The 12,900-nt window shown below is 54.7% G+C and overlaps 1 protein-coding gene across 1 annotated transcript in view; it reads left to right on the forward strand.

Annotated features, from left to right (window-relative positions):
* The window catches only part of Morn1 (MORN repeat containing 1), a 61,931-nt gene that overhangs the window by 42,226 nt on the left and 6,805 nt on the right, over positions 1-12,900 (forward strand). The window contains exons 11-12 of the mRNA XM_021200949.1: positions 887-1,008; positions 1,093-1,175. Coding sequence (XP_021056608.1) covers positions 887-1,008; positions 1,093-1,175 — 205 coding nt within the window. The remainder of the gene's footprint in view (positions 1-886; positions 1,009-1,092; positions 1,176-12,900) is intronic.

Here is a 12,900-nt window from a genome sequence, read left to right on the forward strand (position 1 = left end):
AGCTCCTGCAAACCCGGACTCTGGGGAAGGGACATTAATGGCTCTGGCCCCAGGGCCCTGTCTTAACACAGAGATGAAAGCTGCTCCCCCACTCAGCCTAGTCGCACCGAGGAGCCCGCCGGAGTCTTCCTATCTGAAAACCCCTTTTCCTCAAGGAGACATTGTCCTATGTCATCTCAGCACCCTTAATGATGCTGGCCCAAACTGTACCCCCTCTTCTAGGACCCCACCCAGGAACTGCCTTCTCTATCCTTGTCTTCCTGCCTTTGCTGTGTAAGTCTTTCCTGAAACACCCCACCTCCCCTCCTCTGTAGCTCATAACCTGAGGCTCCTGCTCTAGCCGAGTCGTCCCCACCCCCACCCCCTGCGCATACACACACACATACATCTTGGACCTCTGACTCTTAGGGGGGGTCACATCTCTTCCCCAATAAAGAACCTTCAGGATAAGGGCCATTGGAAGGACCCTGAAGCTTAGTCCTACAGGAAAGTGGGCTGTGGTGTGCACATGTGTTTGGGAGGGACCACCTGTCCACTCTGACTGGGCCACGCCACTCTGCTGCCCCACCCACACTGCCTGCTCTATAGCTCTCTTCTCACACTCCCTTCCACACACTATCCTATCCACTCTCCCGGCTCATGCTTGTGATCCAAGCACCTCCTGTCTGCCCTGCATGTCCACAGTTATCCCCCAGCCTCCACATTTCCCTGTCCACACTCCTCTCTCTTTCGGGCTAGCTGAGAGAAATACCCAGGACAAAGGTTTGTCCCCAGCCAGGCTCTGCTTCGTGCCCCCTGCCCACTCACCCAGTGACTGTGAAACTCTCCGCTCAGGGTTCACAGGGCCTCTCTCTGTTCTATTTTTCTGGGTAAAACTTCTGCCCAGCCAGGAGACACGAACCCTGCTGTCAGCGAGTGGACCAAGGCTGTGCCGAGTTTGTGGACATCCTCCTCGGACCCCCTCCGCCTAGCATGAAGCCTTATCTGTTCCTGCCCAGCACACTTGAGGTAGCCCCCAAGGCCATAGGGGGATTCTGCTTTACCACCACCATGCTCCTCTAAACCTTTTCTCTCCTTCTGCCTGACCCACAGAAGACTGTCGACAGGCCTAAAGTTGGCCCAAGTTCCCCAGAGGTGCTGCCCACTGCCCAGGAACTTCTAAAAGGCACCAGCAGGTAAGATGTGCACTAGCTGGGGTCTGCCACAGCCAAGCCTGGGCCTTTGTCACACACCTTTGGCACCCTATCTGCCTCTCCGAGGGCACCACAGTGAAGGGGCCTGTGAGGTGAGGGTTAGGAGTTGTAGGGCGTCTAGGAAGACAGACCATGTGCCCAGAGCCTGTCGCTAGAGAGTGAGCTTCTGAGTGCAGCACCCATGTCTCTATGACTGATGGCCACTCTCTGAGTAACTCACCCAGTAAAGGCCCAAGGGGAACAAGAGGGAGCGCTCCTGTCCTCTTGCTGCAAACCCTACACCCCAACACCAGGTGGAGCCCCAGGAGGCCTGGTAGCAGGGTCAAGGGGAAGGCTGCAGGTCCCTCAGAGGTAGACAGCACTCAACAATGGATATATGTTAGGCAGGGATCACTGGAGCAGGTAGGGCACTCATAGAATGGACATGTTTTCCCAACCTTTCATGCCAGGATGTGCTGTGCATACACCCAGTCAGGTGCTGTAACTAGCCCCCTCACAGGAGAAGAAACATGAGGTATGAGGGCTTACCATTCAGCAATGGCCCTCTTAAATCAAGTCTGGATTTCTGTCTGACAAATCCGAGGGCTGCTTGTCACAGTGAGAAGTAGAGAGACAGCAGGTCTGCCGACTCAGCAGGATGTGGCAGCCAGCACCACCCCCACTCCTCTAGCACCTATGAGCCATGGCATGGTAGGTACCTTGTAGAACAAACAGCCAGCACCCACATGCCAGGTGCTCCACTAGTGAAACATGTGGGGTGTAGGCCTTATTGGACCTAGTTAGAGCAGGAAGTCCTAGCAGTTCTGAGACTAGCCAGCAGGGCAGGCAAGGACCAAGGAGGCCTGTGGACGAGAGAACATTGCTCCTGAGGTAGCCGGGGGAGAGCTTAAGAGACAGGTGAAGGTGCCTACAGTCACCAGCCAGATCTCTCGGGAGATTGTGGCAGCTTTCTGCCTTATGCAGAGAGCAGGAGCCCAAGAGTGTACTGAGGGAACTGCCTCAGTGTGGGGCTCACATGAAATGCCCAGCGCAGGGCCAGAGCAGACTGACCCAACAGCAAGGCTCCGAGAGAAGAGCTGTGTGTGGTGGGGCTGGAAGGAGGGCCTGTGGCCTGCCAGAGCTGAGCTGCCTGCAGCAGTATTGCTCATTGGTGACGCAGTGGGTGTAGGACGAGCCAGGAACACTGGAGGCTGGTAACATGCTGGCAGACTGACAAGCCTTTGATGCCCCTTAAAAGGCGGCACTGGGACAGAGCCTCGTACAGCAGGAGATGTGTCCCGTGCTGCTCTGAGTCAGGGTCTGTGAATCGACCACGGAGCGTGTTTGTACAACAGCCAAAGCTGATTTAAAAATATAACCAAGATCTGGCTAGCGTAGAGCTACCATGGGCCCAGTGTTTCCTCCCAGAGAGGATATGCGAGCTGACTGTGAGCACCAGGGTCGTTTACGCTGGCTGCCTCAAGGCCCAGGGTGCTCTACCTCACCCTGTGGAGATCCACTGCCAAGGCTGTCAGGAACAAGATGGGACAGTCTTCTGTGGGTCAGGCAGAAGGAGAGAAAAGGTTTAGAGGAGCATGGTGGTGGTAAAGCAGAATCCCCCTATGGCCTTGGGGGCTACCTNAAGGCTGTGCCGAGTTTGTGGACATCCTCCTCGGACCCCCTCCGCCTAGCATGAAGCCTTATCTGTTCCTGCCCAGCACACTTGAGGTAGCCCCCAAGGCCATAGGGGGATTCTGCTTTACCACCACCATGCTCCTCTAAACCTTTTCTCTCCTTCTGCCTGACCCACAGAAGACTGTCGACAGGCCTAAAGTTGGCCCAAGTTCCCCAGAGGTGCTGCCCACTGCCCAGGAACTTCTAAAAGGCACCAGCAGGTAAGATGTGCACTAGCTGGGGTCTGCCACAGCCAAGCCTGGGCCTTTGTCACACACCTTTGGCACCCTATCTGCCTCTCCGAGGGCACCACAGTGAAGGGGCCTGTGAGGTGAGGGTTAGGAGTTGTAGGGCGTCTAGGAAGACAGACCATGTGCCCAGAGCCTGTCGCTAGAGAGTGAGCTTCTGAGTGCAGCACCCATGTCTCTATGACTGATGGCCACTCTCTGAGTAACTCACCCAGTAAAGGCCCAAGGGGAACAAGAGGGAGCGCTCCTGTCCTCTTGCTGCAAACCCTACACCCCAACACCAGGTGGAGCCCCAGGAGGCCTGGTAGCAGGGTCAAGGGGAAGGCTGCAGGTCCCTCAGAGGTAGACAGCACTCAACAATGGATATATGTTAGGCAGGGATCACTGGAGCAGGTAGGGCACTCATAGAATGGACATGTTTTCCCAACCTTTCATGCCAGGATGTGCTGTGCATACACCCAGTCAGGTGCTGTAACTAGCCCCCTCACAGGAGAAGAAACATGAGGTATGAGGGCTTACCATTCAGCAATGGCCCTCTTAAATCAAGTCTGGATTTCTGTCTGACAAATCCGAGGGCTGCTTGTCACAGTGAGAAGTAGAGAGACAGCAGGTCTGCCGACTCAGCAGGATGTGGCAGCCAGCACCACCCCCACTCCTCTAGCACCTATGAGCCATGGCATGGTAGGTACCTTGTAGAACAAACAGCCAGCACCCACATGCCAGGTGCTCCACTAGTGAAACATGTGGGGTGTAGGCCTTATTGGACCTAGTTAGAGCAGGAAGTCCTAGCAGTTCTGAGACTAGCCAGCAGGGCAGGCAAGGACCAAGGAGGCCTGTGGACGAGAGAACATTGCTCCTGAGGTAGCCGGGGGAGAGCTTAAGAGACAGGTGAAGGTGCCTACAGTCACCAGCCAGATCTCTCGGGAGATTGTGGCAGCTTTCTGCCTTATGCAGAGAGCAGGAGCCCAAGAGTGTACTGAGGGAACTGCCTCAGTGTGGGGCTCACATGAAATGCCCAGCGCAGGGCCAGAGCAGACTGACCCAACAGCAAGGCTCCGAGAGAAGAGCTGTGTGTGGTGGGGCTGGAAGGAGGGCCTGTGGCCTGCCAGAGCTGAGCTGCCTGCAGCAGTATTGCTCATTGGTGACGCAGTGGGTGTAGGACGAGCCAGGAACACTGGAGGCTGGTAACATGCTGGCAGACTGACAAGCCTTTGATGCCCCTTAAAAGGCGGCACTGGGACAGAGCCTCGTACAGCAGGAGATGTGTCCCGTGCTGCTCTGAGTCAGGGTCTGTGAATCGACCACGGAGCGTGTTTGTACAACAGCCAAAGCTGATTTAAAAATATAACCAAGATCTGGCTAGCGTAGAGCTACCATGGGCCCAGTGTTTCCTCCCAGAGAGGATATGCGAGCTGACTGTGAGCACCAGGGTCGTTTACGCTGGCTGCCTCAAGGCCCAGGGTGCTCTACCTCACCCTGTGGAGATCCACTGCCAAGGCTGTCAGGAACAAGATGGGACAGTCTTCTGTGGGTCAGGCAGAAGGAGAGAAAAGGTTTAGAGGAGCATGGTGGTGGTAAAGCAGAATCCCCCTATGGCCTCGGGGGCTACCTCAAGTGTGCTGGGCAGGAACAGATAAGGCTTCATGCTAGGCGGAGGGGGTCCGAGGAGGATGTCCACAAACTCGGCACAGCCTTGGTCCACTCGCTGACAGCAGGGTTCGTGTCTCCTGGCTGGGCAGAAGTTTTACCCAGAAAAATAGAACAGAGAGAGGCCCTGTGAACCCTGAGCGGAGAGTTTCACAGTCACTGGGTGAGTGGGCAGGGGGCACTTTCCCACCCACCGCCACTAAGGAGCTCTAAGGTGTCTGGAACTAAGTGACCACAGAATAAGACCTCCTTAGTGGCGCTTTGAGTCTGCACACTGACTCAGCCACTTCTTGAGGTCCACGTGCCCAGTGTGTGCTGGGGACCCTGCTTGGCCTGCTTTCTGCATTCCCCCCACCCCCCGGCATCAGAGTGCCCCTGGCTACAGGCAGTCCTCAGACACCACCTTCCACTACTGAGAGGAATGAAGGTCATTCTTCTGGGAGCCTTGCCTCTGAGCAGCAGCGGGTCTCCTGTTTCCAAAATATGGAAACACCAGGGAGAACTTGAAAAATTTTTATTCATTTATTTTTGAGATAGGATCTAATGTAGCCCAGGCTGGCTGAAGGTTGTTGAGGGTGACCTTGAACTTCAATCCTCCTGCCTTCCACTGCTAAGTGTTAGGATTACAGGCCTGCACTGCCACACCTGGTTTATATAGTGCTGGGCATGGAACCCCGTGTTTGTGCATAGTAGGCAAGCAGTCTACCAACCGAGCTACATCACAGAGGGGCAATGTGGTTATGGCAACTGTCATCGATACACAAACCTTGGCCTCACAAAGCTCCCCAGCCACCTCAGGACCATGTTCTCGGGGCCATGAGGTCTCTTGTCTCTTCTGACTCGGCCTCCCTTACCATACAAACCTCAAGGTATTGTCCAGGGCTTCTCAGTTCTGCCCCCTAAAGACCCTCAAATCTCTTGTGAGTTTGACCTTTTCCCTAGAAAGAATGTGGGAGCCTTGGGCAGGGTCTGTCCCTACTTTGTCCCCAGGACCTGTGGCAATCAATGGGTTCCATCATCCTCCTGTTGTTCGGGTACCAGATCCTTAAGTCCTTTGACCAAAAGAGCTGACCTTCCAGGATTCTAGGACACGTGTCTTTTCTAGAAGCATTGCCTACCCCTGCAGTCCAGGAGGGCTCCAGTATCTTGGTTTACACTTAAGAGCCCAGGAGCATCATGGGGATGTACTTCTGGCCTGAGCCCCTCACCTGAGTAGGGCATCCTTGAGGGGCTCGGTCTAGGTACGGGGAAGAGTGAAGGCCACCAGCTGCCGCTCTGCATGAGGAGCCTGGCTGGTGAGCCTCTGTTGGACTCCTGAGGTCTGAGCTTGGAGTCACGAAGACTCGGACGAGACCTGCAGTGCTCCTTCTCCCCCAGCCCTCAGAGAGTGCTAATTCAAGTGCTCCTCAGCCCCCAAGTCTTCTGTCATGTTGGCACCGTATCACCTCTGACCCCAGAGTATGGATCATACAATAGACTACTCAGATCTAGCATGGGGCCCCAACCCCACCTGGTTCTGCCTGTTGGCCTACTGCTGCCCAGCTACCGGGAGCACCTTGAGGATCTGTGACCCACCCAGCATTTGCCACGCTTTGTGCCCGAATGTTCTTACCACTCCCATCCACACAGAGACACAGCCATGGAGTCACAGCTGTCCCGAGCAAACCCCTGGTCTGGCTCTTCCAGGGGTCTCCAAGAGGGTCTAGCTGTGATCATTTGGGTCTGTAGCTTTCTAGTTAGTCTCTAGAGAGGTAGGACCGCAGGGCTACATCCCCTGTCCCTGCCTAACCCAGCTGGACTGGCTGCCACGCCCTGGTCATGGTTCATAACCTTCCCTCTCTCCTGGCAAAGACTGGAGTCTGAGGCCAAGATGCCAAGGAGGGAACAGTTTCAGTCAGCTCAGGTAAGTACATAAGGTCACTACGGCTCTCAGACATAACCACCACTGCACACTCGCTGCCCACTACCTCAGCCTGCCAGGCATGAGGAGAGACAATGACTGAATTGGAAGCCACCACGGCCCCCTGGGAACCCTTCCACTCCCAACCCCCGCCCCTCAGCATAGAAACATGGATCCCACACCCAGGAGGCTTATAGGTGGAGAAGCTGAGAAGTTCAGGCAGCTGCCATCCCACCAAGAGTGACCCAAGAGCGACCCTGTTGATGGTATCAGGGGTGGCCCCAGGCCATGCTGGGACTATATCTCCGAGGACACACCCGACCCTCATACTGCAATCTCCTAGTTAGGGTTTCTGTTGCTACAGTGAAGCATTGTGACCCGGAGGAGGAAAAGGCTTATTCCACTTATACTTCCACACCACATCACTGTTCATCATTGAGAAAGTCAGGACAGGAACTCAAACAGGGCAGGAACCTGGAGGCAGGAGCTGACGCAGAGGCCATAGAGGGGTGCTGCTTACTGGCTTGCTCATCATGGCTTACTCACCCTGCTTTGTTTGTTTGTTTGTTTGTTTTGTTCTTGTTTTGTTTTTCAAGTTTCTCTGTGTACCCCTGAGTGACCTGAAACTCTTCCTATAGACCAGGCTGGCCTCAAACTCATATAAATCTACCTGCCTCAGCCAGCCTCCCCAGTGCTAGGGACTAAAGGTGTACGCCACCATGCCCGGTCTCGGTCTGCTTTCTTATAGAACCCAGGACTATCAGCTCAGGGGTAGTACCACCTACAATGAGCTGCCCCCACCCCACCGCCCACCAATCATCAATTAAGAAAATGCTCCACAGCTAGGTCTCATGGAGGCATTTTCTCAATTAAGGTTCGATCCTTTCAGATAACTCTAGCTGTGGCAAGTTGACATAAAACCAGCCAGCTTGTACCCTTATCCCTTTGGCCTGCACAAAATACTCGGGGCTTCTGGGTGCTGGGGAGAGACTGACCCTGGCCACCAGCTGGTGACTCTCGAAACCTCAGACAGTCTCATTGATTAGATTTGCCTGAGTCAGACTCGGCAGTCACTGCTGTCATCCGGAGGCTTCAGACAAAAGGAAGGCGTGAGGAAGGAGCTCTCCCCTTGGCAGAGACTGAGAGTGACATGCCACCCTGTAATTTCAGAGCAGGGCAGGGGAGCCAGGGGTCTGATTTACATAAGATACAGTGCTTGGAGAGCCTGTTTGCCTCTTACAACTCGCAGGCATCCTCCTGGAACATCTCATCTGAATACAGAAATGTCCCTTTGTGCTCCCTAAACACGGGTGCTTTGGTAGGGACAGAAGGCATAAGATCTCAACAATACCAAGCTTAACATGAGCAGGGCCCTGTGGGCACAGGCTGGTACCTGCCTCACTGCTCTGGCCTCCAGCAGTCACAGCCTGTGGGAAGCTCACCAGGCCCAGTCACCTGTGTACATAGCAGTGAAGGAGACCAGCAAGTACAGAGCCTGGTCCCTGAGGGCAAGGAGCTCTTGACCTCCAGACTCCACTGACTCACTGCCGAGGCTGGCGCTAGGCCTGGAAGGGCCGGACGACAGGGAGAGGTGGGGTCCTGAGGAAGGTTTTTCGTGTTCTCAAAGTCTCATCTCTGCCCTAACACATGGGCACCCAAAGCCAGACCAACACTCTTACAAGGAAGGAAAGGGATTATAGATGGGTACACCCACCCCAGCACCAAGGTCAGGCAGGCAGTAGGTGCCCGTTGGTCCTGCAGGCACCTTCTGCAGGCTTTCCTGGGAGTGAGCATGTTTCTGTCCGGGGCCCCTTGCCACATTCCTGCAGAGACATTCCAGGCATGTTTTGGAATTTCACTACATGACAAAGGGCCCTGTCAGTCCCTGCACGATATGAAGTCGTGTCAGCTGCAAAGGATGGACTCGATTTAATAAGTGTGGCTGCAAATTTGTCCAGCCACACATGAGCGTTCCACAGAATCAATCGGGGAAGGGCTCTGGTTACACTCCCCCCAGGAACTCTAACTGCATGCCTTGCGATGGAAAGAATGCATCTGCCTGCAGCCCCACCACTGAGGGGGCTGACACACATCCAGCCTCTGAGGAACGTACATGGGAAGGCCTGGCAGACGACCTTGGGGCCGATTGCACGCTGGGTCTCTTACCCGCTCACCCAGTGCCTGACACATGCTCGAGACTGTCAGGGTCCCTCCTCCCTCCTCAGCTCTGAGGGAAATGGTTCTAATTAAGATTTTCATGATTAGTCATTTAATCAGTCATTAGGCCAACACAGATGGAGTCAATTAATTTTTTTTTTTATATACTTGAAAAGATAGTTGATGACAGGCAGCCCTCTGAGCTGGCTGTAGGTGGCCACTGTGTACCTAGCACTGGACTCTTGTCCCCCTTAAGGAAGCAGCAAACACTCATGGTAGGGAGATACTGGAATCCCAGGCTCCCACCTGCCCTGAACCTGGGGCTTCTAGATGCTGCCACAGGCAAGGCTGCCTCACAGCAAGCCAATGAGTAGCCTCCAGCCACAACACAACAGTACCAGGACCTTTTGGGCAAGAACCCACTGGCTTGGAGCCTGAAACAGTGTAGTGCAGAGGTGGCACTGAGCCCTGGACGTATTCTGACATGCTAAGGCAGCCGTGCATCCCACAGCCAACAGAGACAGCACACCCCAGGTCCACAGCCCAGTAGACTCACAGCCTCAGAGGCTCTTGCACCCAGTCATTGTGTATAGGGCCCAGTGAGGGAGATCGCCGGCCTGCTGGGTAAGGATGAAACACAGGGAAGCGGTCTCATAGCTCCTCATTGCCCACTTCAGTCCCTGCTTGCCAGATCACCCAGCCTATTGATGCCACGATGCTGCAGGCCTGGCTCGCCCTGAGGCTGATTCTGAATGCACTTTCGGGCACCTCGCTCCTCTCTGCTTCCCATACGAGCCGTGCTGGGGAACTCCGGGGGAAAATGCCTTTTAATGATCTCCAGTAGACCCAGACACCCCCAAGATGTGGTTCTGACAACACAGGCACCTGCCTGTTCCCTTCCCCAGCCCTTTGCAGCTCACCTGTGCCCTCCTACTGAGCATCTGTCTGCAGGATGTATGCTTCCTGGCTGATGCAGAGCAGTGGACCTCACATTAGCCCTGGGTTGAGGTCCCCATAGCATAGCTGCAGGGAACATGGGGGTGCTATGACCAGGTCTGTCCCAGGAGGGAGATCAGCACCCCAGAGATGGGGAGCTGGGCAGCCCTGTGTGGTAAGGCCCTTGTGCAGGCACCGGAGTGAAGGCACAAGGTGAAGTAGGAGTTCCGCCATGTGACTCTGGGGCTGCCTGGGCCCATATGGCCCTCTTGTCACCCAGCTGCCTGCATGAGCAGCCGGTGTCTTGCTCTGCAGAAAGCCCTGGGGAAGAAGGAGAGCTGAAGGAATTCCTAGTTCCCTCTTTCATTCGGGATGTGTATTTTTTTTAAAGTGTGTGCACACTTGCATGTAAACGTGTGAAATTGCTGGCACAGCCCAAATGGGGGTGTCAGATCCCCAGAGGGGGGGCTAGAAGATGGCCGTGAGGCACCTGATGTGGGTGCTGAGAACCAAAATTCCGGTCCTCTGCAAGAGCAGCAGGTGCATTTAAGTGTTGAGCCATCTTCCCAGCTTCCTCTAAAAAGTTTTAAGGACTGAAAAATGAGCCCTGTCCTGTCCAAGAAGGAGTAACAAACTGAAACAGGTGTGAGGGCTAGGCAGGAGCAGCTGGCCCTCGGATGTGCCTTTGTCCTGGCTCCTGGCACCCCCCACACAGCAGGCTGTTTCCTGCCTGTGCTGGTGCTGGGATAACAACCCAGGCAGAATTCAGAATTCGCACAGGACAGCAACCTTAACCCCTCCTGTGCCACTGTCAAGGGCCTCTTCCCCAGCTGAGCAGGTATCCCCCTCCAAACAAAGTGAATGAACTGGGCTTCCCTCCTGGGACAGGGCGCAGGAGGGTGACATCATTAAGCCCCGGCTCTATGGCCTGGGAAACATGCACAACCATCCATGGCTGTCCAGAATCTTGGTTGAGCCCTCTATTCTGTTTGGGGCCTCATGGAGGTGGTGCATGACCAGCCTGGCCTGTATCCAGGAGAAGGGATCACAGGACTGGAATCAGCGCCCTGCCGGTAGGAGCACAGACATCACTGACCAAATTCTCAAACCGCCATCCCTTTCCTTAGAAACTCCGTGACAGCTTCGGCGTTTGTGTGCGTGCGTGCGTGTGTGAGACAGTTCTAATTTTGGAACTTTGGTTTGGAGTCTCGGGCGGTTATAGAAGCCCTGGGGCTCATATCCAGTGTGGCCTAGGCTGTATCTTTGGAAAGCTGCCTTTGTACCGTCATGGTCTGATAGTGCGGGGCGTGGATGTACCCAGCCTCTAAGGACCCAAGCATTTGCTTAGGCTTCTGGCCTTGACCCGGAGGTTCAGATGGATTCAGAGGCCAAGGAACCTGTACCTCTCACCCATGTGGCAACTTTCCTTCTAGCCTGGAGTCTAGGACTCACTGGGCTCCTGCAGGGCTTGTGAAGCCCGCTCTGTAGCCACTGAGGGCCAAGCCAGTGCAGCTATGGGCAGAAAGGCATAGCCTCTGTGTCCGGGCTCTGGCTGAAGCTCTATCGCCTGAACCCCGTTTTGCTGTTTCTGCTCTTCTGTGAGATCTGACTGTACAGGCCCACTCCACGAGGCCACAGAGCCCCACAGTGCCCTTTACAAGCACGCCCTGGTACTGCGGTTGAAGGATGCTGCAGGAAGCAGGAATGTGTGTCCCCGCTGACTCCATCACTCGACAGTAGCTAGGACGGAGAACCCATGTGAGGCCCCGACTGTACCTCAAGCTGCTGGGACAGGTGACAGTGTGGGTACGGAGGAGGCTCTGCCGTGTGTCTAGTCAGTTTGGGACCAGCCTCCTACCATGCCTCAAGCTGACAGCCTCCATGTGCCTCTGATGCCAGTGTTCTCTTGCAGAGCCCACGTGGTCTCGAAGGGAAAGACCCAGAGAAATAGCACTTACTAGTCACCCTGCTCCACAGAGGCCCCATGGCCCCTGGACCTGTGACCTTCTGCAGCTTGGAACAGGCTTCTCCGAAGCTGAGTCTGTCTCGCTGATGGTAGAATTCTGGGCAAGCATGAGTGTACCCATTCAGTGACCTCTGGGGGTGAGCATCAGAACGTTCCTCTTTGCCGAGAAGCATCTGCCCTCAGACTTGTACCCTTGGACCATGTCAGGTGATAGGGCAGTACCCATGCCTGGACTTCACTGAGAGCTGGCACCTGTCCTATCTGCTGAGCTCCCAGAAGGTGAATTGGTATTCACTGGGCTCCCTCCTCTGGTATCGGGCTATAGTGATGGCAACACATTTTTGCTTCCAGCAAAGACAGAATATGTGGGATTGGACCTGTCCCCTCAAAAATGAAGAAGCAGCAGCTAAAAACTAGAGGTAGGGAGTGCCAGTCAGTCAGGGAAGGGTAGGGAGCCCCAAGGGATGGAAACAATCAAGGAGGGTCTCCAGGCTGCAGGGCTGGGATGAGAATCCAGGCAAGTCTGGGAGTCTCCTGAGGGGAAGAGACAGAGCTGGGAGCCTGTGAAAAGGCAAAGAGTGAGGCCAGCCTGGCCTACAGAGAGAGTTCCAAGACAGCCAGGGCTACACAGAGAAACCCTGTCTGGAAAAACTGAAAAGGAAAGATGAGCCTTGGTCAGCCAGTAGAGCCGAGGTCAGTGTACACAGGCCCCAGGACAGAGCCACCTGTGTGCAGGGTGGAAAACACCCAGCTGGAGACCTGGAAACACAGGGTACTGGCAGAGTTCCCTTAGTAGTTCAGAATAATTACCCTGAACTTAAACGACACCCAACAAACCCTAAAAGCAAAACCAAGATGGAAGGCACCATCTCGAAGCGACTAAATGTCAAGAACATTTCTGTGGGTGCAGAGGGACCTCAATCCATACTATGTGAAGTCTGAAGAGAGACTGGAAAGGGCTGAGGGTTATTAGCTTAGCACCCTGGAGGCCCCAGACTCTACCCCTACACCACTACATAAGTCAGCAAGCAAGCAAGCAAAGGATACAGAGAAATACACAGCCCATAATGAGTCCATCAAGACCAAAGAAATGACAGAGAGGGGGGGGGAGAGGAGGAGAGAGAGAGAGAGAGAGAAGAAGAAGAAGAAGAAGAAGAAGAAGAAGAAGAAGAAGAAGAAGAAGAAGAAGAAGAAGAAGAA

The sequence above is a fragment of the Mus pahari genome, chromosome 6 (assembly GCF_900095145.1).
Source record: "Mus pahari chromosome 6, PAHARI_EIJ_v1.1, whole genome shotgun sequence".
In the NCBI taxonomy this organism is placed as follows: Eukaryota; Metazoa; Chordata; class Mammalia; order Rodentia; family Muridae; genus Mus; species Mus pahari.